The following is a 27,442-nucleotide window of genomic DNA, read 5'->3' on the forward strand; positions in this document are numbered from 1 at the left end:
TGAGTTTGGTGAATGTGCAAAATGAGCCTCATTAAGCGTGTTGGCTTGGCATAGCATCATAGTATGATACTAGTATAATCTAGGTAGTTATACTACAGATTTATCTATAATATGATGTATATTATCATCCCTTGAGTAAGATCTGGATGATTCTATTCCTATAAGGCTTTTTTTTACATTCCCTAAATTAGTTAACTGCATTCAACATTCAAATGTTGAATGTTGGCATTCCGATACTGGGCTCAGCTGGAGCGCCCGTTCCTGCACATCGCTTCTATTCTTATCCCTCAGCTGGGAGACCTTAATATCCAATAGATAATTCCAGATGTTCTAAGTTCCACAAGATATTATTCTATCCTTGATGAAGATAATCAGTTTCTAGTATTAACTATTTATTTATTTTGTTTAATTGTTTACACTCTCCCCCATGGTTCCAAGGTTCAGATGAACAGAATCACTGGATCGTGGCGGGTCCCGCAGGCTTATCAGGGTTCCACCGCGTCATTGGTCTAAATGTGTTTCATCTTGTCTCAGCTTCAAGCACTTGAATTTACGAGGTTCATGGAGATATAATTGCTTTGTTCTATGATCTCAGTGTTATTGGATACTATATTTTTTTAATAGATTTAGGTCTGTAATCAATCAAATTCAAGGCTAAAATCTTATACAAATCAAACAATATCATCACACCTAAAGTATGCTCCCGCTAATCCCAAAACCGACGAATACATGAACAGAGCATAGATCATACACCGGTTTTCAAACCTCGAATAAGAAAATCAAAAATCAAAAATCAAAAATCAAAAGAAAAACAACATCAGAAAGGGATAAAAGACAAAGGAAAATTGTCACATAACAATATATGTGCAAAGAGTGTCGGGCCCAAGTTGGGAAAGAAAAGAAGAAAAGAAAAGAAAAGAAAAGGACGACTAAAAAAGATCACCAGATCTATGCTCTCATAGTTTGTGCTTTCATGGTAGGACTCGTAGGCGCAGACTGAACAGTCATCGTAGTCAGTCTCTCTTTCATTGACAACCTCTCCCTCAAAGACAGACCCTCACGAGGGGTCTTCGGAGGAGAGGATTGTCCCTCATCCCCAACCAAATTGTCAGTGGACTTCTTGGCCAATTCCTGCAGTCGCGCCATGACGACAGGTGAATCAGAGTAAAGAAGAACTCCTTGGGAGTAAATGCAGGAGGTAGCTCGCTCCCCGCTTGCAAAGTCTTCGTGAGCAGCCTCACGGAGAATACTGGGGAAGGTGCGAAGAACAACATGTCGAGCAGGATCACCCTTAGGACTGGCGTCTAAAGCCGGGATCACACCATACTCCTCCCATCCATCGTTGGAGATGCTCTCAGCATCGGGGGCAGGGAAGGAAGCAAGGACGAGTTCTCGCTCCACGCGAGCATGGCGCCAGGTCTCAGCAGCTAACTTGACGATCTTGCGAACACCAGTCAGGAGGGAGTCCAGGTGCTTGGGGTCCGCGAAGTGTTTGATGTGGTCGATGATCTCGTCCACAATCACTGCAGCCGCAACGTTGATAGATTGCTTGGCGTCGGAGGTAGTGTAGGCCGCCTTGAGAGTCTGCTGGCGCCAGAATGCCTCGCGACGGACGGACTTCCGACGAATGTCCATTGACAGCATCTGGAAAAATGTGTCGGCCTTATCGTACCTTCGGCCCAGAGTGAACAAGAAGGGTTGGAAGACACGGTAGGTTAGGGTCTTGGACACAACATGCTGGACATAGGCACAGCGAAGCTCCCGGGAAGCGGGTGTGTTGTCAAGGAATGACGGCAGCTCCGAGGGAATCTTGGAGAGAATATCCTTCGGCGGGTCAATGGGGAGGTAACCGAAATGTTGCTTGGAAAGATCGTGAATCAACTGCGATAGCTGAGTGAAACAGTCCAAACTAGAAGAAAACCGAGATTATTAGAATCATGTACATTTTATGACGGTTCGTTATCAACATGAGATTCTATAGAGAGAAAAGAAAAGACCATGAAAGAGAGTAAGGCTGGTCTCAGTAGATATGACAAAAGAGAGATGAAAATGAAAGACATGGTCATGATCATAGACATAGGAAACATAAAAGATAATTCATAGACTCATAGACAGTAGGCTGAACTTACAAGAACTGGTCGCCCTTGGTGGTCTTGAGATCAGTGGCTTCACCGAGGCTGTGGAGTGTCTTTCTCAAACGGTCGCAGTCACCATCCAAGTGGTCGATGGTAGATCGCATCTCATCGACTGCACGTTGCAGTTGCTGCTCCTTGACCAAGCCATCTCCCTCCAGTCTCTCCTTCTCTCGTTCGGAGCTCGACAGCTCGCCGTCTTTCTCTGCAAGTTGTCTCTCCAACTCAGTCTTCTCCTTCGACCAGGCCTCTTCCTTCTCATTGAGGACGGCCTCGATAGCAGCAATCTTCTCTGCCAGTTCCTTGGCTGCAGCCGCCAGCTGTTCCTCGTGTGTGCCTCTCAGGGCGCCCATATCGGTGGCGTGTCCTTGCTGAAGCGCTTCAAGTTCCTCGGCATTCTTTGCCCGGGTTTCCTCAAGCTCTTTCTCCTTGGCATCCAACTCGGCCAGTTTGGCTGTGACCTCATCACGGACTGAAGTGAGCTCCTCGAGTTTGTGCTGAAGTTCAGTTTCCTTGGACTCCAATGCAGCCATGGTGGTTGCCAACTCGGTCTTGTGAGTCTCAAGATCGGTACGATGAGTTTGCAGTGACTCATGCAGCTCGGTCTTCTCGGTCTCCCACTCGCCTTGTTTGGCTGCGTGTTGATCACCAAGTTCCTTTTCGCGAGCCTCCAAGGCATCGCTAGCTGCTTTCTCGTCCTCGTTCTTGATCTCTTCAAAGAGCTCAGTTAGCTCGTGCTTCTGGGTCACAAGAGCCTTTGCATGTGCATCCTTTTGCTCTTCCTTCTCCTGTGCATGCGTTTGATGAGTGTTCTGGAGAGTGGTGTTAAGCTTTGAGACCTCTACCTCAAGATCCGATTTCGTCTGCGAAAGCTCCTCGTTGGATTTTTGCTGAGTAGCCAAGCCATCTTCGAGGTCCTTCTGCTTCTCCTGCAGGTCTCCCACCTCCATGCGCAGCTCATTTATGGTGTGTTTGAGCTTGGCACATTCCTCAGCACTTTCATTGGCTGTCTTCCGCATCTGTGCTTGAAGAGCCTCAATATAGAAATCCTTATGTTGCAAAGCTTGTTCATGTTGATTTCCGATCTGCTTCATCTCAGCCTCACGACTCGAAAGCCTGCTGTGAGTGCTTTTGAATCCATGAAGGAGGCGGTTGATATCAGGAATGGCGGACTGAATTCGGTGTAGAAGCTCAGCATGCTCAGCCTCACTCTCTGGGGGAGATGGGTTTCCATTCTCTGACAGGTGACCAGTTCCCAGGCCAAGATCGCGAATAGCCTGGAATGATGCAGCATATGGGGAGTTAGAGTCCGAAATGCTGTAGCTACGCTGCATCGTGTGGCCTGGTGGTGGGTAATGGGGGTAGGGATGATGGTAGGGAGGAACAACGCTTGAAGTGCTCATGACAGGGGAGTGGACAGCAGTTGCAAAGCTTTGAGTAGTTGAGGGTGGTCCTGGTGGTGGTGGAGGGCCCATTGAGTGCATCTGAGGTGATGGAGCAGCGATAGCCATTGGAGATATAGGAGCCGCTGGGACTTGAGGGGGTGGAGTTGCAGTTGGAGACATATTTGGAGGTCTATATGGATAATGGGATCGGGCAAGAGGACTGCTCACTTTGGGTATCGGTGAGGCGTAAGGTGAGGCGAAGGGAGATGCGTGAGGAGAGCCGTAGGGAATAAAAGCTGGTCCAGCTGGAGTGGTGTGAGGAGAGACGTGAGGTGAGCCGTATGGAATATAAGCTGGTCCAGAGGGAGAGCCGTGGGGTGAAGCGTGAGGTGAGCCGTAGGGGACAAAGGCTGGGCCGGGATGATAGAAATGGTTCTCTGGCGAAGCACTTTGCATAAACCGTGCCTCGGTAAAAGAAGGCGATGGTAAGGGTACCAGTGATGGCACGGGAGAGTGTGAGACAAATGAAGGGGGTCGAGTTGGGGTTGATATAGGTGTCTTTGCTTCAGGCTGCTCGCGCTCAGCAACGGGCTCAGCGTTTTCAGGAACAGCAGCAGGCTCTGAGTGCTCAAGAACGGACTCTGTGTGTTCAGCTACAGGATCCGAGTGCTCGGAAACCGGCTCCGCTTGCTCTGCGATAGGCTCGGACTGTTCAACAGATGGCTCAGTGGTTTCAACGGCCGGTTCAGAAGCTTCAACAGTTGGTTCGGGGGTCTCAACAGTTGGCTCTGGGGTCTCGACAACCGGTTCGGAAGTCTCGATAGTTGGCTCTGGGTCTTCAACAACTGGCTCTGGGGTTTCGACAGCTGCTTCGGGAGTCTCGATAGGCTCTGGGTCTTCAACAACTGGTTCTGGGGTTTCGACAGCTGCTTCGGGAGTCTCGATAGTTGGCTCTGGGTCTTCAACAACTGGTTCTGGGGTTTCGACGGCTAGTTCGGGAGTTTCGACAGCTGCCTCTGGAGTCTCAATAGCTGGCTCTGAGGTTTCGGCAGCTGCCTCGGGATGATCGATAGTTTGTCCTGAATGGTCGACGAGTGGCTCTGAGTGCTCGGCCTCGACGGTTGGCTCTGAGTGTTCAGCAGTGGGCTCCAGATGTTCGGCGAGAGGTTCGCTCTCCTCTTTCGGCAGAGGTTCCTCCTCTACCTCAACAGATGCAGGTGCTTCCTCGTTGGAGCCAGGTGCTTCAGTATCGACAGTGGCGGTTGTATCGGTGGTTTCGTTGCTCAAGGCAGGTAGTTCCTCTGTGTCAGGTTCGAGAAATTGTGTGACGTCAATTCCTGCATTGGGGTTTGTTTCTTCCTTTGGCGGTTCTTCTGGAGATGGGCTGTCTGATGATTCGACAGGTGTTGGAGGCTGTGTCTGTTCAGGTTTCTCAAGCGGTTGTTCCGATACTTCACCAAGGTCGGTAGTATCTTGCTCTTGCACCCCCAACTCTGGGCTGCCAGGCATGGAAGATTCGGTAGCTGTTTGTTGTTCTGTAGTCTCAGGGCTCTTGCTCTTTTTATTCTTCTGTTTCGAGCCGGCTTTACTACTCTTATCCTTCCCCTTCGACTTCTTGCCACCGGCACCCATTGTGGTAGAATGATAAGTGCCCAAAAATATCTCTTTTTTGTGATGGGCTGGTTAGACGTGTTTCCAATAGGAATTCTGTTTTCAAGGCGAATATAATAAGAGGTGATGAGTATAGATCCAAGCCGGGTGATTCATGGGGACTCTGCACTGTACATTTGCAAGGTGCCTGTGCTCCAAGATATAGCCCAAAAAGATCACGCACAGTAGGGCACGATAGGAGATAGACTGGGGGCCAGAGTGCGGAGTATGATGAGTTGGATACTAGTCGGGCAGGATATTCAATAGCACACGACAAGTGGGCACAAATGAATGCGATACACGAATTCAAGGCTACCCGTAGACTAATCGGGTAAGTCCAAATCGGAATTTCTGGCGGTTAGAGTGATATTCGATTTCTGGATTCCGAATATTTCTCAACAAAATAGATTTGAAAACAAGGCAATTCAGTAAGGAGAAAAAGAGAAGAAAAAAAAGTAAATTGGATTTCAAAATAAAAAGAAAATTAGAAACAGAGAAAGGACAAAAGTGAACCCCCAATGGCGAGGTCGCATGGCGGACCGAACCTTAGTGGGTATTGATACCCATCTCAAGGCCGACTGGGTTTCCAATGCAAAGTGAGGATCGGCAAACCCATAAGCCACACAGCGCACAGTAAAATTGGAAAAAGATTCAATTTGGGACCGAAGCGAGACCCAATTGTCGAGTATCATGGGGCAATTGGGCACGAATTTGGGCGTGGGTTGAAACGATACCGCTTTGTGGGGACTGAAAGCTGACTTGTTCAATTGATAGCCAGACACTGTAAGTGGGTTAGGTATGGTTCAGCTAGGACTAGGTGTAACAACCTAGACTGGGTGGATTTGAGTAAATGTCGGGGATCCACCTGAATGTGAGGTGGTTGGAACGGTGAAAAAAGAATGAGGCAATCCAAGTTGCGACCACACAAATCCCGGATGCCCTACACCCCCCTTCCGAGTCATCCCTGCTTATGCAGCTGTTTCATGACCACCCCAACTTTCCAGGAGTGAGGGGGAAATGTAATCCATGTGGCATGCTGGAAATAGTAACCAGACCAAGATGAAATGTTCCAATATTGACGTGATGTGAAGTTGGGATTATGGGCCCAGGGCGGAGTATGGAGTATGGAGTAAACACACCGCTTTGTATTCGTATTAGTCCCAGCCACCTAATTTACAGGTCAACTCAGTCTCGACTTTTTTTTTAAGAAGAAAAATTAGACTAATACTTAAAGCTCATAAGATGAAAAGATCCCAGCGTTACGTGAAAGGAACTACAAATGGATAAGACTTCAAATTAAAGGCGGGCATCTAATCCCAGTGCATATACATAGCGACTCGGAGATATACAACTGCAAGACCCCAACACAATTGACTCCACCAGGGCACTTCCAAGGTCCACATGCTCCATATAATGTATTAATCCATATCCGATTAATGAAATCATTTCTCAGCATGATATTGAATGCATTTTCCAAGCTGATCACTGGCACATGTGAGTGTTGAGAGTTCACTTCTAATGGGAAATCAGGCCTGTCCATCATAGAATCAGAGCGGCCCAACTTGAAGTAACACAAAGAAACTTACTAGTATGTAGGTAAAAATAATAAAAAAAAACATTTAAATTCACCAAGGCAGCTATATTTAGTGAGGAGCTAGGACTATCAATCTTGAGTCATACCTAAACTTGGAAGTAGTTATAGATTCGAACTGTATATGATTTTCATTGTAGGCGCCCAACTATACATGTAGAGACGTCAAGATATAACTTCAAAGCCCAAGTAAATTTGAGAATAGGTACCGTGACATAAACAACCAGGTAGATTAGTAGGCAGATGAGTAGGTAGACAAGCAGGTACTTGGGCTAGGACCTACCAACCCCACGACAAGATGCATATGCACTCGTCTGTATTCAGAATAAGAAGTTCGTATGGGGCCAAATTGGATGAAAGAGTCCCTTGCTACATATATCAAGTATCTTCTCGATACTGGTAGTACCAATTGAGAGCTACTTGGGTACATATTCATATCATATTTAAGGAATAGAGTCAAAAAAATCAAAAGAAAATCCAGTTCCTACAGCCTGTATATCACAAGAAAAAGAAAAAGAAAGAAATGGCAAATATGCCTCACTTCAGGGCTTCCGGTGGAAACCTCCAAGAAAAATCCAGATATTGCCGCTCTGTAGTACGAGGGTCACTTGGGTAAGTGCCCAAAGGCACACAGCGAGGAATAGAATTCCTAAGAGCTCTAGGCGACGCATGTCCGTCATGTTTCTTTCCAACAGCAGCCATCCCGCGTCGGTCACCAATTTGAACACCAAAGTGTGACCGTGTGAGTTGTTCATTGGCGGTGGCCAGGACTTCCCACAGTTTTTCAAGGCCATGGGCATGATCGCCATGCAAAGAGGAAGTTCAAATGGGTGGAAGATGAGGTTAGTACAATGAGCACTTGAGAGCCATTTTAGGTTCTAGTCCATCAATTGAACTCAAAATGTGATCAAGTTTTGTAACCTTGTAAGGGTGTTTGTTTCTCCAACGTACTTAAAAAGCGGGTAGAAGCAGCGGGGTTTGTTTGCAAGTAGGCTTCGTGGTGCTCTCAAGGGCTCGGAATTAACTCATTGTCAAGTAGTCTCAGCGGCTCGAAAGATGTGCCTTTCCAAGGTTGTTTATTAGTATCGCAAATCTACGCAGAAGCTAGGCAAGTGTAATGAAGCGATTTGATTTTGAAGATGTCGTAAATTCTAATTGAAAGACAAAAAAAGGGTATGAAGTTTTATTCTTCATTCAAGATCTCCGAGGCCAAATTCGAAGATCGAAGTAGCATTTGACTTGCACTATAATCAATTATTTCAAGTAAAAAAGATCCAGGTGATGATAGATCTATATAGTGAGTAGAGAGATTGACGCTAGTCCCAATCCATCCACATCACGTGTTCTCGTCGGTTCGCAACTTCATCCTATCACGGATCCCGAAAGGGTCATCACCAACCGACTTCTGCCCATTGTCCTTCAGCCATGTTCGCCGCCAGACGCTGTGCTGCCTCATCGCGGCAGCTGCTGCGCTCCCAGCCACCTCGTCGTTTCGGCTCCTCGCACGCTCACGCTGAGCCCGTGAACGAAAGCTTCGGCGTAAGCTCCTCCAATCCCCGCGAACCCCGGTGATCCGATGAGACTGGGAACAAGGAAACCAATGGCACGGAATGTCTTGCTAACACGTCTGTCATGCTTAATAGCGCAGCTTCTATGTCACCGTTGGCAGCTTTGCCTCCGCCTTTCTGATCTACCGCTACACCAAGGCTAGCAAGGAATCCGGCTCCGAGTCCTGGATCGGCGGCTTGATTAGCAAGTACACCACCCCCGAGGACGTGAACGAGCAGCGCAATGCCATTCACACTGCTCTTCTGGAGAAGGCCGCTGAGGACCGCCACTTGCTCCAGAGTCAAGGACCTCGTGAGGCCTATGGATTGATGCAGCCTGAGTATGTGATTCCGTTTCGGTTGGATGGGTATCGTTCGATAGAATGCTAATATTTTTACTTTTCTAGTATGATGAACGGTGGATCCCCCTACAACGTTTCTCCTGGTTCGCAGGCCGATCTCAGCAAGGTGGTTGCCCATTACGAGAACTTGAACAAGGAGATTGAGCAGGCTCGTGTTGGCCGTCTGCAAGATGGAAAGGTGGTCTCCATCTACGATGAGGCTATCTAGATTTGATTGAATGCCTTCTTTTTTTCTTTACTTTATTCGTTGGTTTGCAGTCTTTAATGGACATGCGTACGTTTGGGGAGCAAAACATGTACATATATCCGATACTGTGACAGGGAAGTCTTACCCGGAACCTGATCATTGAATTCCATTTGTTCGAAGATATAACAGGTTGCATGAACGTGCAACTAGGATTTTGTATTTCTACTTTGTCTGGTATCAATTAGAAGTGGGTGTGACCTCTAGGATTACCCTGCCGACGCCTTCCGACTTCACATCCACTCTCTGCTCGACTTGCAGTTCGCTTGCAGCGACCTCTTTCAACACTGCGAGGAACTCATCCACTCCGCCTCCAACTCCAAAATAAACCTTCTTAGCCGCGATCATGGCTCTGCTCTTCGTGGAATCCGTGCTAGAGCGACGCACTAAATCAAGAAGTGTCTCCGAGAAGGCCTTCAGTGATGCTGGGGAGTAGATAGTCTCGCTTGCAAGTAACAAGGTCTTGTAATCGCCAACAGGTCGAGCAGAGAAAACCAGATCAACGAATTCAGGAGACCAAGCGCCTGAGATAAAGTCAAAAGTGATTCCACGTCGGATAAGATCACTCTTGAATTCACTGATCAGCTCAGGCGTGATATCCAGCTCTTCCTCCTGTTGCACTTGAGCGGGATTCTGCTCTTCCGGTGCCGGAGTAGCCTGTTGGCGATTGATATACCATGTCAACAGCAAGTTTGGCAATGTGACAAGTCGCAGGACATCATCATTGTAGTCTGCGAAAGTGAAATGAATGTTTTTAGTTCCTTCCGAGGACTCCGTTTGATTGAGAATGTGGGCAAAAAGAGTCAATGATGGTACCGCAGTGCCAGAACCCAGCTGTATCATGTATTAGCACTGGTAGATGGTACGTAGTAGTATAATCGTGAACGAACCTCAATAGTATGGATATTCGTCTGGGAATCACCCAGCGGTTCAGTAATAGTATTCTCGCCAGCCACAAGCTTAGCCAGATCCAAGGAGCACTCCCAGGTCTTAAAACCACCCTCATAGAAATTTGGCTTAAGATCGCCTTCTTCAATGCCAGCAATCAGTTCTTCATTTTCATGGTCTGCGGTATCTTCCGCCATCAATTGAGTGCGAATGTCGATGACTTCTCTACGCCCAATGACAATAGGTGTACCGCTGATTGCAAGTCGATTGAAGAAAATTTGCGATGGAAGAATTGAGAGCTGCTATTAGTTAGACTGGGCGAAACAAGTACCATAGTAGGTTTCATCTTATACAACAACCATATGAACTTACCCACTCATCCATATCATGTTTGGCAGCCTTCACCAGTTCAGGTAAGGTGTTGCCATTGCTTGTCGGAACAAAGACACCCTGAGCCTCATTATTAATCTCAGAATCATCAAGGTCGATGTCATCCCCCGAGAAGCCAAAGCTGAATGCCATGATCAAACCTAGTGATGATCACCAAGCTGTAGTGAGAGTCGAAGCGTGCAGGTCAATGGTTGTTTTGCGAGTTGCTATGTTCCCAATTATACCCCTCTGAAATAGGCAGTATATTGAAGGGATCTGAATTTATTCAACCCCGAAACTTGTACTTTTCTTAGGATTGTCAGTTGTTCATGGCATACCAAAAATTCCATGTGGGCCACTGTGTATGACTAAGCATAACCCCGCCGCCCGTTTGGGAAGTATAAACTTGCCAGTCACAGCCTCACAGGTAAAGTCAACTTGAACCTTGGAACTTCCCAGGCTGGACTAGAAGATGCTAGAAGATGACAGTAATAATAGATCCCCGGGGCCGTGGACTAAACAGAAATGTGAGTCAAAATTCTGCCAGGTGCTGTGACTCCTGATCGCTCCTTCTCGTTCCTTGAAAGAATATCTAATACTCTCAAATCTTCAATTTCACAACACTTCAAGTTTATTTAAATGGATGGCAACCTCGGAAGAGAAACCATGGCTTCACAGAGCGATCAATCCAAAAAAATTGGACGGCATGATTCAAGCAACAACATCGTTCTACAAGACCTTGTGGGACTACTGGGGCGTTATTATCCACGAGGAAGAAAATACTCAACTGAGAGACGGAATTTTCAAGGGGCTCGATCGGGCTTTACGGGCATATCTCAACAGTCTCACAAAGTTCCAGGCGAAAAAGACCCAAGATGTGTCCGCATCTGATCCTGACTTGATGGATCCGCGAGACAGACTCATCCAGTCTCAACGCGAAATTATTGAGCGACAAAATGGAGGAATCAAAAGAGCTTGCGAGCTCATCGCAGAGGGTTTGTACAGAAGCCCTCCTGAAAAAGACGTCAACGCAAACGCACAAAATGATCCGTCTCGACGTGAGTCCTACGAACTTGAAGAACCACACGAAAAAAGATCTGAAATTTCGAAGAAAACTATCAAACAATTACACGCAAGCCCTTCCAAGTGCGATAAGATGACAGAAAGCGAGCTCCCGAAGGAAATGCAAAAGATCAACTTACAGCTAGACGCACATGCGCGAGGACTGAGATCTGTAGAGACTACTGTGAATTCCATGGTAGAAAAGGTTGATAGGATTGTGGATCAACTTAAGAAAAACGAAGAGGAAAAGATGCTTCGGGTCCTAAAGAAGAAGTATTCTGAGATCAATTTTGACAGGCTCGACTCTTCGGATTCCTCTTCTGTCAAAAATCATACAAGTGGCAAGCCTATGACGGCGCAGATTTACTTGGATAAAGCTACAAAGATAATGGAGCGCATACGAGCCGAACGAACCGAACTTTTTTCAAGGCCTGGAGCCACGAGGGAACAAGAATCTGACGGAGACAGCGAAGAAGATGACTTCAGTTGTGATGACGAATCTACTCGCGAAGGGTTCTCTCGACCTCCGGGCCAAGATCGTACCAACTTGGATCTCCGCAAAATGCACGAGCCCAAGGAATTGAATCCTCAAATTCCCAATTACCTCAAGCAATATCAAGGAAAAGAGGATGGAGAATTCGATGCCACTGAACCGGCATTGTCGTTCAACCAAGAGCTAAAGCCAGATTCTTCTGGTTCCCGGCGATCTCTTTCAAGCTCCAGAAATTCGGTACACTCAGGTTCTTGGGGGGATGATGATGATTGGGGACCCCCAAAGATGCATGGGGCACAATAAGAAGTTCAATATGATGATAATCCGACCAAAACCAAAGGTTCTTCAGAAGATGACGAGAATTGGGGGCTCGAAAAGATGTATGGGACCCAAGGAGAAGAACAAGAGGACGAGAGTCTGAATGAAAAAGAGGCTCCTTGGGAAAATGACGAGAGCTGGGGACTCAGTAAGATGTACGAGATGAAAGAAGATGCTCAAGACGATAAGAATCTGAGTGAAAATGAACAACCTCAGTCTAGTCAAGCTTCGACAAAGACTCAGCACTTTTTATCGGATAGCGTGAGTCGCCGGGACGGTATGCTAGGGCCCTTCAAGTTCAGTTGGTGGTAACCATCCCAAGTGCTGATCAAGGACTGCGGCTGGGACTCGGAATATTTTTGCTGGGGGATAATGAAACATTGAATATTGTTATTGCTTTTTGAAGTAGTGAATGCTGGATTATATTGATTCAAAATGGTCTATAAACTCGATAGCCAATTGTGAGAAATTTTATAATCAAAATGCTTGGTCCAGCTCGTAAGAAGCTGAGGACACTCAAGGAAAATCGTCTATTATCTAAATTCATGATGCAAAAATTCATATCGATGGCTAAATGTCTGGAAGGAAATGCGTAAAGCAGACTTTTAAGCCTTGGAAGCGCCAACGGCCAGCTCAAGAGCGCGGAGAACATCGGCCTTGAGATCCTCGGCATCCTCAACACCACAGCTCATGCGGACAAGGTCATCGTAGACACCAGCAGCCTCACGCTCAGCCTTGGGGATACCGCCGTGAGTCATGCTAGCAGGAACCTCACAGAGACTCTCAACACCACCCAGAGACTCAGCGAGAGTGAAGATCTTGGTGTGCTGGCAGAAGGTGTGAGCGGCAGCCTGGCCACCCTTGATGCGGAAGCTCAGCATACCACCACCCATACCATCGCGGTGCTGCTTAAGAGCAATGGCGCGCTGAGCGTGGGAGTCAAGACCGGGGTAGTTGACGGAGATGACGTGAGAGGAAGACTCAAGAGCCTGGGCAACGACAGTGGCGTTCTTGGAAGCCTCACGGGCACGCAAGTGCAGGGTCTTCAGACCACGGTGGGCGAGCCAGCAGTCGAAAGCAGATGGAACAGCACCAATGGCGTTCTGAAGGAAGGAGAGACGCTCCTTCAAGGCATCGGAGTTGAAAGCAGCAACACCCATCAAGACATCCTATGATACAATGTTAATTGGGGTAATTTTTCAAAGCGATGACCAATAACTTACGGAGTGACCGTTAATGTACTTGGTGACAGAGTGCACCACAATATCAGCACCGTGAACCAGAGGGTTCTGAACATAGGGGCTCATGAAAGTGTTGTCAACAACAACCAGGACACCATGGCGGTGAGCGATGTCAGCGACAGCACGGATATTAACAAGGCTGAGAGTGGGGTTTGAGGGAGACTCGATCCAGATGAGCTTAATCTCAGGACGAATCAAACGCTCAAGATCCTGTTCAATAGTGGGCGAGAAAGTGACATCAACACCATGAGCTGAGGCGACCTTAGTGAAGTAGCGGTGGGTGCCACCGTACACGTCGGAGACCGAGACAACGTGTGACCCCGCAGCTAAGGACTGGAGAACGACCGCAGTAGTAGCGGAACCCGAGGAGAAAGCAAGGGCATACTTGGCGTGCTCAAGGGCAGCAATAGCCTCCTCGAAGTTATCCCTGTATGGAAATTAATAATCCGCACATAAACCTTGGGATGAGATTGAAATTGCGACTAACCGGTTGGGGTTGGAGCTACGAGTGTACTCGTAGAGACCAACGGGGTTACCAACGCTGGTCTGAGCATATGTGGTAGACAAGGAAATCTAAACAATTGTTAGTTAAAGGTCCATATAATCAGATGGCGGAATACATACGGGGGCAATGACAGCGCCAGTAGTGGGGTCATGATGGGCACCGGCGTGGACCGCTAGGGTGCCAAACCGGCGCTCAGTAGAATTGCCATTCTCCATAGAACCCATTGTGATAGATGTAAAATGTAAAAAGATGTAAAGATCAAAAAACTGGAAAGAAGGCTAATGATGTGATTTATCAATGATGGGATGGATGACCGCTTTAGGGAATTTCAAAGTCAAAATGGTTGATTATCAAGCAGAATCTTCCAGGGTGGGACAGGGTTCAGAGGAAAGATGAAAAAGAAGAATGCTTTGTTATATCCCTTCTAAATTGGTCCGAAGAAAAAAAAAATCTCCATGGAACCTAGTTTCTTTTACGTTGCCAGTAAATTCGAGCATAGGGCGAAGAGATCTGCGAGATACGACTGGTTGAGAGACGCAGAAAGCTCCACTATTGGGTGTTTTACCGGATGGAGCCGCGCCATCGCATGCGGAGAAAACTCTGCATGGTCCGAGATAACGGAGTAATCGGAGTAGGCGGAGAAAGATGTCGCCACATATCTAAGATAATCGCGATTAAGATTACTCCGGGCAAGGCACGGACTCCGGATTAGACATGAAGATTGGAAATCAAGATGAAACGATCTTGCATTGAATAATTAAATAATTGATATTTGTTTAATCTCCCTTTGGAACTATGAAAATACTATAAGCTATTAAATTCCATTAATGTATTTGTACTAGCTATAGCTATCTTATACTACTCAAGATACTCCGAGTCCGTATATGATGATTTACTAGAACAGTACAGACTCGGAGTACCCCACAATTCCATATCTACTATAGAAAAATAAAACTATACCCTAAGAAGATACAGTCTCAAGGTTTTAAATTACTCAACTTTCGAACTTTTAATTGGTCTATGTACCGATCGGCACGGGTATCTGATCTGAATATAAGAAATGAAGAACGCTCCCCACAGTCTGGGGCAACCACAACTACCACCAAGTGATAGGGCCAAGACCACCCATTTGCATCGATCCCTATAAGATTGATTAGCCGCAGATCTCATTGTAATCTTGAAACAGTGACCTACAATGATCGAGTAGGGGGCTTTTCGTTCAACGACAGTTGTTTCACTGTCAGGCCCGTTGGGGATCTGGTCATGCCATTCTTCTGTTTCCACACGGAAGCGCACAACTTCACCCACATCAAAGTACAGAGTGGTGCCGTCATCGTTGTCCCACGTCCATACTTGATCCTGAAAATCGCTGTAATCTAATTAGTATATAGTTTCTTGCAAGCCAGTCGATAAGAACTCACAATTTGGCACCAGGGAGAAGTAGCTCGGGAGGAATCAGAATGTCGTTGAAAAACTCCACTCCAACTACGTCGTGTTAGCATGCAAATACTCAGAAGCCTCGGAAAAGTAAACATACTCTTAATGCCATGTTCAGTGCCACTAGCGATCTTGCCTAGCATGATCTCACCCTTGAATGGCCGAAAGACGATCACCCGGAACTTGACTAGTAGGAGATTAGTGAAGCTCGCATATTAAGCACTGGGGCAAAACTAACCGTTCACATTGACAAGACCAGTTCCATGACCGATAAGGCCATCAGAGGATTCAAGTAGATCATAGAAACCGATGCACAGGCCAATTTTTTGAATTACCTAGCAGGTGTCAGACATGAAACTCCAGATGTCATCCAATTCTTGGTGACGACTCACTTTATTGGCATATTTCTCATTAATATTATCCTCGATTGCCACTGCACTGAACTTTGAAAAGTCCTGGGGTGCAATCTGGATCAAATCAGAGATAGTAGTCTGCAGTAGTCAGTCAGCTGATATCTTTTCTAGCAAAATCTCACTAGGACATACCAAGATGAACATATTGGCGGGATTTATGAGCGATGAATAGATAGAAAGATGTGTTATAAGACAAAATCAGTTTTCATGGTCCAAGTCCCATCTATGTATGTCGCTGTCACAATCATTCAATTTCTTTTCAGTGAATCAAAAAGCCTGCGGGTTTCTCTCCAATCACGATTGCGGATACCATAACCACGTGATCTGCGCTGTCAGAAGTTAAGCTCGAAAAACTTCAAATTACAATTTTTGTTTACTACTTTATTTTGGTTTATTTATAAAGTTTGTCATGATCCTGAAGTCCTGCCTGGGACCTCTGTGATGATATATTCACCATGAGCTCCCAGGGCTTTTCTTTTCCTCCTCCTCCACCTCCTCCGCCTGTCGTCCAGCAACAAGCCTACCCCTCTGCGCATGGAAATGGGCACTGGAATGGCCGAGGAGCTGGAGGTGGTCGAGGTCGTGGTCGAGGCTATGGAGCGCGCGGTCGTGGTGGCCATTTTTCAGCGGATGCTACTCGACCTTCGTATCCTAACGTCGGGGGCTACAGCTCTACAACCGGAAATTTTGCCTATCCAACTCAACCCATGCCGGCTGCGCCATACATGAATCCCTCTCCATATCCTCATGCGCAAACCACTTATCAACCGCCTCCGAATCCCTCTGCATACCCTCCTCCTCACGCTTTTTCTCCGCCCGCTGGCTCGGCACCATATCAACCACTCACAGCGTATAATGGCCCAGCCAACCTTGCTCATCCTCAATATCCTTCACAATCTGCACCTACATATCCACCACCGGTCCCTCCTCCTCAACATGGCTCGCCACCGAATACCCCTGCTATGATGAATAACATGCACTGGGGCAACGATACGCACTCCTCTTATAGCGGTCCATCATCTGGATATGGTCATGGTCATGGACACCAACACGGACATGGATCTGGGCCTGGACGCGGACGGGGATCCCACTCCCATGGAAATCATGGGTCTAAACCACGATACCCTAATAAAAGAGATCATTCCTCTGCGTTCAACAAACCCACCTCTGCTCCGAAAGTGCCAGCACCGCCTGCAGTCCCAAGTTTCGGAAACCCTCTGCCTTGCAAACCACCTCCTGCAGCCGATGCTACTCGCAAGCCGAAGAAGCGGAAGAGAAAGCATAACCAGCTTGGTCTAACACCCAAGACTGAAGAGCATGAATCCAGTGAGGAAGAGGAAGATGTGGACGAGGAGGCCAAACTGGCACCAGATAGCGGACCATTGCAAATTAGTTACAAGGGACGTACCTCGACTCTACAGTCTTCGGCTGATATCGCTGCCTGGATTGCAGAGCGCAAGAAGAAGTTCCCCACTCAAGCTCGCATAGAAGAGAAGAAAAAGGCAGCAGAAGAGGCCAAAGCAGCACGAGACGCAGCACGAGAGGCTGCCCGCTTGGAGAGGGAGCAAGAAAGGGAAAAGGAAAAGGAAAAGATTAAAACTGAGTCTGCTACTAAGCACAAGAACGACGCCTCAGTACATGGAGATACAGTTCTGGACGCCGCCAAGAAAGCCCAGCGCAAAGCGGATAAGATCCGTCGCACTCTTGCTAAGGCTGAGGCTGAAGCCGAGGCCGCTCGTTTGAAGGTTGAACAGCTGCAGAAACAAGTACAAGGTTTAAAGCAAGATTCGCCAACTCCGTCTACTGATCCCTCGAATGAACCGGGACTTTCAGCCTCATTAAATGAGACAGTGGATCCCGTCAAGGCGAAGGCTGAATCCACGGATACCCCGAGGGACCCGTCCATCTCGGCAACTACTTCTCACCTGGGTGATCTAACTGTGGGGGCTGATGGGGACAGTGCGATGGATTTGAATGTGATGAATGGCAATGGAGAGGCTGACAGTAGTGACTGGACCTCATCTAGTGGGTCAGAAAGCGCGGAGTCCGATGATGACTCTGCGCCGGAGGTAGTGAGTTCCCGGCGCGAGGGACCGGAAAGAGTGGCCCCGCCACCTCGAGAAGGGAAGAAGCCCGTATGCCGTCACTTTGCACGTACAGGGCAGTGCAATCGAGGCGAGAAATGTAAATTTTCCCATGAGGTTTCTGAGCGGACCAAGAAGACCCCGGTTGAGCCCAAAGAGAAGAAGGGGCGCAAGGGATTATTCCAAGCAGTGAGTTTATCCCTGAATCATTATTGCTACCTATTAGGTACTATAATTATATTTACTAACATTTGATATTTTTCTAGTTGCTTGAACAACAAAAAGCTGAAGAGGATAAGCGAGCAATGGAGGTCATATCCTGGTTGGGGCAAAATGGTCTCCTTGAAGCGACCTCAAATACTAACATGAACGTGAACATGAACGGTTGCCCCGCTGAAGATCTTTAGGATCACGAACTGACACGAACCTATTCTTTGTGTATTAATTCTTTCAAAAAACAAATCCACTTTTTTTTTTTTAATATCCACTTGTCCCATAAGAATTAAGAAGACACCAGGATTCAGGAATGGTCGGGTCGGGTTGAAAATCCGAGCTTCGCGTGGAAGACACCAGGTGCACATCCTCATTTCCTGGGGCTCGGGGATGTTAGTCCATACTGAGCTATTTGGACCGAGTCTTTTGAATTATTCTATTGTATGGCAAAAATGGATGAGACATTTGAATCTGTTTCCCGTTTACTATGGATTAAATGAATCATGATCTTAAAATAAAATGAGAAAATGAGAACAGATCCATCGCACAGCCATGGAAACTGACCAAAAGACCCTATGACCTCCGAGAAACAACCGTATTTAGCTCTAGTAACTTCAACTAACTTGAGCTAACCGAGGTGAAGTGGATCAAGTCATTTAAGGTACTGCAAGCGAGGGAGTTGAATGGTGGGATTCATTGCCAAGGGACCAATCCCCAGCTCGTGGCGTTGATCCATGAAAGTAATTAAATCAATTGGCGTCAAATACATAGATTACAGTAGTATTTTTTTCCATTTTCCCACTATTTTCTTACTATTTTCCAAGGTTATGAAAGATTCACCACCAATCACTTCTGTGGTTTCTTGGTTTCTTGTTGTTGTCAGGGTCGCGCTATTTACCCTTGACCCTTAAAATTGGTTCCTGGGGATCCTCTCTTATCCGGCCACTTCCTACATATTAAAAGTATTAAAAGCCCCCGGGCACTACTCCCGTCTCTCTTCTTTCGCTTTCTTGGGTATACACTCTTTTTTCTCTGATTTATACGATCTTGAAAATCCCTCTTTTATTTACTATAATTTTTTTTCTCATTAATCACATTACACATTACACAATGCGTGCTGCTATCTTCGCTGCTGTTGCTTTCTCGGCTCTTGTCGCCGCTGATGATACTGCCAACCCTTTCGATAACCCTGAGGGTGGTTACACTTTCACCGCTGGCTCTCCCACTACTCTGACATGGGACCCTACCACCAGTGGCACTATTGACCTGCGTCTGCAGTGGGACACAGTGACCACCCCAGAGACCGGTGAATCCATTGTCTGTATGTACTTCTCCAAGCACGCGACAAAGAAACTCATGCACACATACTGACCAACTATAGCCGACTATGATAACACTGGCTCATACACCTGGGATGTTCCTTCCGATCTAGTTGCGGGTCGCGAATACACCGTTGAGATCTTGGACAGCAGCGACACCAATGACTACAACTTCCTGCCCTACTTTACCGTTGCAGGTGCTACCGCGTCTGCCTCGGCTACTGCTACCAGTACCTCGAGCTCTTCCACCTCGACTTCGACCTCGACTACTTCCACTTCGACCTCGACCTCGTCGTCTAGCTCAACCACTGCTACTAGCACTTCAACCAGCTCTGCCTCCAGCACTACCCTGAGCACCAAGACTAGCACCAAGACTAGCACCTCTGCCTCCTCCACCAAGGCTTCTAGCACTGCTACCTCAACCTCCTCCAGCTCTTCCTCTTCCAGCGCTAGCTCTACTGCTTCGGAGACTTCTGTCCCCACCGCTAACGCCGGTGGTGTGACCCGTGTCTCCGGTGGTCTGCTTGCCGTCGCTGCCGGTGCTGCCATGCTTCTGTAAAGCATTGGGGAGGATTGATTGATGATCTTGGTTTTGTACAGCTATATGTGATTTCTTTTCTTCGATGTTGAATGTTCCTCCTAATCTTGTCTGTCTACTGTATCGCCAATGTTCGGTCAACTGTTGGTCCATTCAGCATCTCTTTATTTTTCATCTTTGATATCCACCTCATTTTTGGGTTTCTTGCCCTGTGCGATTATCTCTCTTTTACGAATGTATTATGTATAATGTATTTGGAAATCATATACACTAATTTCAAGTCCCTTCAAATATTTCCATTTTCTGTCAACCTCTTCATAATAAGAACCTATGTAGTTCCATCTTCCTCGTGCCCGACGTCACACTCTACAATTATGCGTCAATTGATCGGCATAGTGGGCCATCTTCAGCATGCGAGAATCGGTAAATGATGAGATCGCCCTCGTTCACTACCGAAACCTTGGGTTTGATCAACATTTGAACGAGATATATGAACATTTCCAATACTGAGTCCATCTAAAACGGAACTGGAAACAAACCAGCCTTGATCATAACCGCAAACGCGAAACAGCACGCGAAACAGCGCGCAAGGAGAAACAAACAAAACTCGATTGACCGACATTTGCAGGGCAGCCTTGGAACTCGGACCTGGAGCCCTGGAGAATAATGAGGATCAGCTTAGTGGGGGGGTTACAGTGGAGACACAACGGTTTAATTTCGATAGTGGCAGGAGAAATTACTACTTGTGGACATTCTCCACCGGAGCATGGACTCTGATATGAGATGTGTGAGATTGGTTATACGCTAGTAATGGGACTTATCTTTGTGAAGTCCACATGACTCTTTTCGTTCTACGAGTAGAGTACTAGTATTTCCCATCCTCATAATCTCCAGAGATATGAAACATATTGAATCCAACATTTGAACCTGGGAAGACCATCCAGGGCTGTTATTGTCTCGTGATCGTATATTTGTCATCCATGCAGGAGCCCACCTCCAGGACCTCGGGAGTGCTCATGTGGAGATCTCCAGGGTTCTTGACACCAGAACCAAACATTGAATCTGACCTGTGCAAATTCCCTCGTGCCTAGTGACGACGCCACGATCAATTTTCAATATTGACAAAACATTTGAACCCTGCTTCCATGCGGTGCCCAGATGTTCCACAGCATCCCAGCTCCGACTAGGCTCGTCCAGCACTAGATCTGACAGAATGAGCATTACTCCAGAGTCCAGACTGACAGTGTACATAAAATGTGCATTCAATCAGATTGGTCTATGCTGCCCAAATGGTCTTGAAACTGAAACTGAATCTGAATCTGTCCAAAGATCAGACTGCAGAGATCATACCCACATTTCCTAAACAAGGGATAAGCTCAGGCACACGTGCTGCAAGGCATGTCCAGGTTATACTCGTGACGAATGCAAAACTCCAGCCTCGTCGGATGAGGCATATTCTAGCTTATTATCCCCCTTCTATCCAGGATTCGATTCCCCAAGCAAGGCTCATTCAATTACGTTGAGCTCTGAAGATCTGCCTCATGACAGCAGCAAGGGAGCATCTTGCACCCGCGATGGAAAAACGAACAGATTCGGCTAGGAGCAGACCAACTAGTGATACCAATTCTATCTCAATTACGTCAATTGAAACAGAATCAGAAAAACTTGAAGCAACATATATGGCATACGAATATGAAATATGCAAATGAATTTTAAGTAGAGCCCCTAATTGGCGTCAGCGGCTGGAAATGGTTTCAAGCGCATCAATCTATTCAAATCCTGCTTCATGTGCAACGATTCTCAGATGTGCAGGACCATTGATGACAGCTCGGCCCAGTCCGCAATGCGATTCCGTCCGGCAGGATGCATGGGCGACTCCGCGATGCATAGCCATGGATCGAGTGCCCAATGGATCAGCTATTCAATTCCAGTTACTGCTTAGAAGGGCCCCTATATAATTTCAAGTTCCTGTTCTGACCCCCAGAAAATTCCACACCAAGAATGAAATCTCAAGTCCGAGGCCTCTCGTAGAGAATCAAAATCACTCAACTGGGCCCAAGTTCTGGATACAGCCCACTCGATCCGTTATTAACTCGACTTAATTGCTTTTCATTCGAACCGGCACGATCAAACTTCAAGTTGAACAAGTGACCATGTCGTCGATCATTCCACTCGCGGTTATCACTACGCTTCTCGTCGGATTCCCGCAGACGTACGCACAGACCAATATCACGGCTAGTGCATGTGCAGCTTCATCTGTTTACTCGTCTTGCAATCACGACGTTGCCGATAAGTGGAGCTCCTGTTTAAGTGGGTGCACAGGTAATGGGGATTGCAGTGTGGACTGTGGTTGTACCGCCCATCAAGAGTATATTAATTGCATGGCACATTCGTGCTGGAATCAGGTATGTATACCAGTTACCTGAAGGGATAAGAAAAAGCATCAAGAGATGCGATTAAAGTCGAGAATTGGTCCCAAGTTAATTCAATCTCTAATTGACATCTATACTTCAGGTGTATTCATGCGAATACCAACTCTTCATCCAACAATACTTCACAATATGTCCCAATGCCGCCGAACCAATCCCCTTCTGGCCCGCACCAGACGATGCGGCTGGACGTTGTTCCTGTGATCTCAGGCAAAGTGCTTCGAAACACACTTACAGCACGCAAAGAACAAGTCTCTTGTATTTTGAATGTTACCGATGAGACAGTCAACAGTGTGACGAGTGACCTAGGCGATCTATCGAATATAGGCAAGAATGTTGCCGATATCGCGACTACGGCTGTAGGATGTGCATGCTGTGGAGCGAGTGCTAGTATTTCAGCGTAAGTTGACCTTACGAATCAAAACATTCCAGCTGTCACATCACCACGAAGAATCTTGGAGAATCCCATCTAATTCGAGTTTCATACCAGTGCCTGGGAAGTCTGTCCGGACACAATCCCAATCCAAGCAGGCGCCGATCTCTGGACCGTCTTTTTCACATCCGATTATCCAAATCTCTACACCTCAGTTACAGATTTCAGCTGGAATACATGTGACAGTACACTGGGCTCAACAAACTGTCAAAACGTCGGATTCGCAGATCCATCAGACAAGTTCTACAAGCCGGGTGATTTCCCGTCAAACGGAACATCCTCGCTAACTAATGTCGGTGGAACGGTTAGTATCCCGCCGAGTGGGACTGTGATGTCTTGGTCTCAAGCTTCGACTACTTGGACTGTTACGGCTACTGGGTTTGATGAGAAGGCTGTTGTGAGTCAAAGTGAATATAGTGCTACAGCTACGGCTACGTCGACGGGATCTGGATCTGAACCCGGATCTGGTTTGGAGAGTACCTCAAGTTCTTCGACGGATACCTCTAGTGGAGCTGTGGTATTAAGACCGTTCGGAATTTCCACTTTGCTTACTAGTGTTTTTGGGGTTGGTATTTTGTTGTAGATGGTTAAGATCTGGTACACTTCAGATATCAGATCTATTTGACGAAAATGGTCATCAGCCCTGGAGTTGGGATTCAAACTTTGGAGAGAACTTTGAAAGAAGAAAAGACGTGTTTATGGAGAAATATGGGATGTTTTATTTATTTTCCCTTTCATTATATTGATGACTCAAATGTTGGACAATAATGGAGGTCATGAAAATGTACGCTGATGCGACTATGACGGGGAATAGAAGAAATTCAACAGAATATGAGTATCAAGACACCATTACCATCATTAATCTACAGATAAAAATACTCAGTTCATCTACTACTTAACCAAAGTTTTCATGCTCAAATTTAGAATCCGATTCCTCCTTTTATATAGCCCAAAACACACGAACGCTAGCCTTGTATGCATAATTAACCCAACCAGGAAACCTGGCTTTCGCCCACAACGCGATCGAGTCACCGATTTCCAATTCCCTCACATAGCGACCATCAAGCGTCAATCTCCCTCGACCCTGCTTGCGCTCGATAAAGTATGCTTCATGAGATTCAGGGCCAATGCAATCCCGGTAATGCCATACAATAGTATGGTTCTGGACAGTGCGGCAATGTCTCGCATTGACCTGGAGCTTGTTATCATGCGGAAGAAGTCCCTCATCGCCTGGTCGAAAATTCCTGGGCCTATCTCCGCGCTCATTTTCAAGCAATTCTTGTTCTTTGCCGTCTGCGTACATGTTTCGAGTGTGTGCTTTTTGGATAATCTCGGTGTCAAACCATGTCCATGTCCCTCTATATCTGTCCTCATCCGTTATACTTCCTCTGCCACCCTGGTCATGTGAAGTGATCTGGAATATTATTTTGCGACATGGATGGCGACCACGGTTGGGAAGCGGTTTGGGGGAGGATGATTGCTCTATACTCTGTATATCAGTTAGCGGGGACTTTTTCAACGGTACATCAGAGGTGATGAAGAATAGAACGAACCTCCCGGTCATAACAAAGAGGGACAGTTTTCAATATGACTTGATCGTGGTCTTGTCTAATCCATTTTGGCATTTTGCCTTCCATGTGATTCACTGTTGAAGGCCAGTACTCGGCCTCGTCGATAATCTCATCGATTAACTCTGGTGGGAATCCTTCTTGAAGCTTCCATTGCAGTAAGTATCGTACTCTCAGTACGTCCCAGACTCCTGGGAAGAATACTTCATTCTGCGAATCATTTTCTGGCTCGTTGCTTGGGCTTTCGTCTGGGGCAGGCTGGTTTTGGGGATTTAGACGGGAAGACATTGGTCTACCAAATGGAGCTCGTCGCATAATAGATAGGGGATGTATCAAATGTAGTTCAAAGGTGAATGTATCAAGGAAACGAGAGTTTAGTCAAAAGGAAATAGGAATGGTAACGAGAAAAGGTGAGAGAAGAAGTAATGAATCAAGGAGGAGGGAACATTTGAGTGGAGCCTAGTGAGGTTAAGACCCCACCCAAGTTGACAGCAACTTGACCTCGATTCTCAAGTTTCAAGCACCACTGCAACTTTTGATCCATATCTAGAATAGTTTCTTGGTCAATTTAATCAAATCTTGAATATGACTGGTAATTAGGAGGCGTATTGTACAACTTCCTTGCCACCAGTATTGACGTACAATATGCATCAGCGGCTTATCTCTTATCACCCCGCATTATCAGGTCCCAGGCTTATCAGCCCTGGATGCATCAATATCTACTAGCTGGCTTTGTTACACCTGATGATCACGATCTAAACAAGAATCTACCCTGGCTAGGATTTAGGCTCCATTGCATTATTGCGGTTAAAAATGATTTGGAGATTTATGAACAGGAATACCAAGTCTCACTGGCAGCCATGACGTCAGGTTCTTATGTTTATTCGTCTCTTTAAGTACCAGTTGACGTTTAAGAACCTACTGGTAGAAGAAAATCACAAGATATCTGCATGATATTTCCCAGTCTAACGCCGATAATAGATACAAAATGAGTTCAGGTTATTTTTCACATTCACGGCCTTTGTCCACCAGCAGCCTTGTATGCAGCCGCTCGCTTGACGCTACGGGCATTTTTCTTAGCCTTGCTGCCCTTGGAGCCACGGCTCTTCTGCTTCCTTAGACCTGAGTTATCCTTCTCAGTAGCACGGTGACCCTCAAACACAAGCGAGTTTCCAGCAATGGTATTCTTGGCATCCTCCTTGACCTTATGGGCACCGGCCCGACCAAGAAGCTTACCAGCACGACCTTGCAGTGTCTTCTGGGCTTCAGCCAATTTTGAATCCCTTCCACCACTCTCCTGCTTCTTAGCGATCTTTCTAGCACGAGTGACACGCAACTTGCGGGGCAACATGGGCGGAAACTTCTTCTCATTGAGCAGCAAAGCCTGCTCAACGCCATTGCCGTCATAGAATTGGACGTAAGCAAATCCCTTGCCAACGCGGGTAGACTGGTCACGGATCACACGAACAAACTCAACGTTCTTCTTGACAGACTTCTTGTCCTTGGTATCTCCGGTATGCTCATTGAAAGTGCGCCAGAGGCCCTCCTCAACATCAGCAGCGGCTCTGACCTTCTTCTTCTTTCCATTCTCATCCTCCGTTTGGCCTTCTTGGTCAACAAAGTCCAGGTTACCGACAAAGATACAGCGCTTGTTGTCAATAGCAGCAGGGTGAGCAACGCTGTCAACACGAAGGTGACGGTCCAGAACGATGGTTCCATTCAGGGCCGCTGGGGCCTTGCGAGCAGCCTGGACAGTAGAGTAGACGGCGTAGGCGTTGGTACTAGCAGTAGTCTCATCCAGAATCTCACGACGAGCAAAAGAGGCACGCTTAGGGATTCCACCACCGCTAGCAAAGGCAACAGAACGGAATCGAATCGACTCAACCTTGTGTGGGCCAGTCGATTCAGGCAGAGCGGAGCAGAAAGAGGCTAGGTGACGAAGAAGGGTCTTCTTGGCGGTCTTAGATTTGATGGCCTGGTTGGAAACATTACCCAAAAAGACCGTACGGCTTGACTTCTCGACGTCGCTAGCTTTTTGGGTGCCTGATACACTCTCGTGAACAGGAACAGGCGCATCGTCTTCCTCGTCACTGTCCTCGGCTTCTGAGTCCTTCTCTTCAGACGAATCGGCGTCGGCGTCGGCTTCTTCCTCGCCGGTCGACTTTTGGCGCTTAGCACGCTCAGCCTTCCGCTTCTCATCTTCCCTTTCTTCTTCCTTAGCAATGCGACGCATGTATGTCTCCTCCACTTCTTCCCCAGCGGCACCTCGCTTGCGCTTACGGCTCTGGGTCTCGGCGGCGGGTTCCTCAGCAGATTCAGAGTCGCTGTCTTCAGGAGCATCATCCATCAATTCATCTGAACCAGCCTCTGAAAGTTCCTCGTCATCTTCTTCTTCTTGTTGCTCTTCCTCTACCTTTTTGGTCGATTTGGAAGGAACATTTACATATTGAACGGCGGGGGCTTTGACAGGTCCAGCCTAGATCCAAAAAAAGTAAGTACAAGCCCATCAATAAGGTCAGATATTTCAAGACATACACTTTGGGTAAAGAGGGAAGACAAAGTTGGGTCCAGAGAGCTGCTACCAATCAAAGGAAGTCCTTCAGAGGCAGCAGGGGTCTGGGTATCAGCCTTGGACTGGGATTTAGACTTCTTGCCCATTGTGAATAGAATCTAGAGGCTTCGAAAAGTCCTGGTCCTTTGATAAATGTTCAGTGGGTGGAGACGTTGACTGCGCATACAACTCCGAACTTTTTTTTCTTGAGGCCTTATCGGGCTTGGCGCGACCAAATGCTGTATATCACGTGATTTATATGCTCCAATATCAACAGAGAGGAAATGATCCTATGAGATCCTGGATATTGGTCAGTTTAAGACTATATGAATAGAGTGCAGTCTTTAGGGCTATGAAAACATTATAATCAGAGTGAATTCCTCAGTTCTAAATGAAATAACCTTATCTGCCGCAATTACGTGGATCAGTGCACCAATTCTCGACCTTATTTAAGACAAATTTCAAAAATAAGCTTATCAAACTATAATAAATATCAGATCAAATTCTCCTACTCCCATCTCTCTCCTCCCCATCTTCACCCATCATACACTTAGATCAAGATGTTTGGCCAGTTCATCCTTATCAGTAACTCATTGGCCGTCTCCGGCGACGTCAGCCCACGTGATCTAGGAGGTTTTTTGCAGGCGGTGACCTCGGGATGTGGCAGAAC

At 46.8% G+C, this 27,442-nt stretch overlaps 12 protein-coding genes across 12 annotated transcripts; 6 read left to right on the top strand and 6 right to left on the bottom strand.

Annotated features, from left to right (window-relative positions):
- Positions 1–948: 948 nt before the first annotated feature.
- N7483_003129 (uncharacterized protein) lies at positions 949–5,149 on the bottom strand (the record flags this gene model as incomplete). The annotated part of the gene is made up of 2 exons (XM_057086566.1): positions 949–1,909; positions 2,130–5,149. The coding sequence occupies 2 exons, from the start codon at positions 5,147–5,149 to the stop codon at positions 949–951; spliced, it is 3,981 nt and encodes a 1,326-aa protein (XP_056946395.1).
- A 3,034-nt stretch (positions 5,150–8,183) lies between these two features.
- Positions 8,184–8,875, top strand: N7483_003130 (putative NADH-ubiquinone oxidoreductase 178 kDa subunit; the record flags this gene model as incomplete). The annotated part of the gene is made up of 3 exons (XM_057086567.1): positions 8,184–8,297; positions 8,402–8,646; positions 8,713–8,875. The coding sequence occupies 3 exons, from the start codon at positions 8,184–8,186 to the stop codon at positions 8,873–8,875; spliced, it is 522 nt and encodes a 173-aa protein (XP_056946396.1).
- A 216-nt stretch (positions 8,876–9,091) lies between these two features.
- On the bottom strand, positions 9,092–10,321 carry N7483_003131 (protein-histidine N-methyltransferase; the record flags this gene model as incomplete). Its single annotated transcript, XM_057086568.1, has 3 exons — positions 9,092–9,745; positions 9,802–10,098; positions 10,172–10,321. 3 exons carry the CDS (start codon positions 10,319–10,321, stop codon positions 9,092–9,094), a joined length of 1,101 nt encoding a protein of 366 aa, XP_056946397.1.
- A 553-nt stretch (positions 10,322–10,874) lies between these two features.
- N7483_003132 (uncharacterized protein) lies at positions 10,875–12,026 on the top strand (the record flags this gene model as incomplete). The annotated part of the gene is made up of 1 exon (XM_057086569.1): positions 10,875–12,026. One exon carries the CDS (start codon positions 10,875–10,877, stop codon positions 12,024–12,026), a length of 1,152 nt encoding a protein of 383 aa, XP_056946398.1.
- A 75-nt stretch (positions 12,027–12,101) lies between these two features.
- N7483_003133 (uncharacterized protein) lies at positions 12,102–12,353 on the top strand (the record flags this gene model as incomplete). Its single annotated transcript, XM_057086570.1, has 1 exon — positions 12,102–12,353. One exon carries the CDS (start codon positions 12,102–12,104, stop codon positions 12,351–12,353), a length of 252 nt encoding a protein of 83 aa, XP_056946399.1.
- Positions 12,354–12,646: 293 nt separating this feature from the next.
- On the bottom strand, positions 12,647–14,011 carry N7483_003134 (cystathionine gamma-lyase CYS3; the record flags this gene model as incomplete). Its single annotated transcript, XM_057086571.1, has 4 exons — positions 12,647–13,210; positions 13,265–13,709; positions 13,770–13,855; positions 13,907–14,011. 4 exons carry the CDS (start codon positions 14,009–14,011, stop codon positions 12,647–12,649), a joined length of 1,200 nt encoding a protein of 399 aa, XP_056946400.1.
- An 872-nt stretch (positions 14,012–14,883) lies between these two features.
- On the bottom strand, positions 14,884–15,781 carry N7483_003135 (DNA-directed RNA polymerase III subunit RPC25; the record flags this gene model as incomplete). Its single annotated transcript, XM_057086572.1, has 7 exons — positions 14,884–14,928; positions 14,982–15,156; positions 15,209–15,272; positions 15,325–15,411; positions 15,463–15,559; positions 15,617–15,715; positions 15,770–15,781. 7 exons carry the CDS (start codon positions 15,779–15,781, stop codon positions 14,884–14,886), a joined length of 579 nt encoding a protein of 192 aa, XP_056946401.1.
- A 311-nt stretch (positions 15,782–16,092) lies between these two features.
- On the top strand, positions 16,093–18,128 carry N7483_003136 (CCCH zinc finger protein; the record flags this gene model as incomplete). The annotated part of the gene is made up of 2 exons (XM_057086573.1): positions 16,093–17,910; positions 17,988–18,128. The coding sequence occupies 2 exons, from the start codon at positions 16,093–16,095 to the stop codon at positions 18,126–18,128; spliced, it is 1,959 nt and encodes a 652-aa protein (XP_056946402.1).
- Positions 18,129–19,044: 916 nt separating this feature from the next.
- Positions 19,045–19,812, top strand: N7483_003137 (GPI anchored serine-threonine rich family protein; the record flags this gene model as incomplete). The annotated part of the gene is made up of 2 exons (XM_057086574.1): positions 19,045–19,255; positions 19,316–19,812. The coding sequence occupies 2 exons, from the start codon at positions 19,045–19,047 to the stop codon at positions 19,810–19,812; spliced, it is 708 nt and encodes a 235-aa protein (XP_056946403.1).
- A 2,132-nt stretch (positions 19,813–21,944) lies between these two features.
- On the top strand, positions 21,945–23,236 carry N7483_003138 (uncharacterized protein; the record flags this gene model as incomplete). The annotated part of the gene is made up of 3 exons (XM_057086575.1): positions 21,945–22,159; positions 22,306–22,620; positions 22,711–23,236. The coding sequence occupies 3 exons, from the start codon at positions 21,945–21,947 to the stop codon at positions 23,234–23,236; spliced, it is 1,056 nt and encodes a 351-aa protein (XP_056946404.1).
- A 357-nt stretch (positions 23,237–23,593) lies between these two features.
- N7483_003139 (uncharacterized protein) lies at positions 23,594–24,536 on the bottom strand (the record flags this gene model as incomplete). The annotated part of the gene is made up of 2 exons (XM_057086576.1): positions 23,594–24,142; positions 24,207–24,536. 2 exons carry the CDS (start codon positions 24,534–24,536, stop codon positions 23,594–23,596), a joined length of 879 nt encoding a protein of 292 aa, XP_056946405.1.
- Positions 24,537–25,233: 697 nt separating this feature from the next.
- nop12 (rRNA-processing protein NOP12) lies at positions 25,234–26,879 on the bottom strand (the record flags this gene model as incomplete). The annotated part of the gene is made up of 2 exons (XM_057086577.1): positions 25,234–26,697; positions 26,757–26,879. 2 exons carry the CDS (start codon positions 26,877–26,879, stop codon positions 25,234–25,236), a joined length of 1,587 nt encoding a protein of 528 aa, XP_056946406.1.
- Positions 26,880–27,442: the final 563 nt, after the last annotated feature.

The sequence above is a fragment of the Penicillium malachiteum genome (genome assembly GCF_028827825.1).
Source record: "Penicillium malachiteum strain IBT 17515 chromosome Unknown utg000002l:1.0-8849297.0:1.0-8852440.0, whole genome shotgun sequence".
NCBI lineage: Eukaryota > Fungi > Ascomycota > Eurotiomycetes > Eurotiales > Aspergillaceae > Penicillium > Penicillium malachiteum.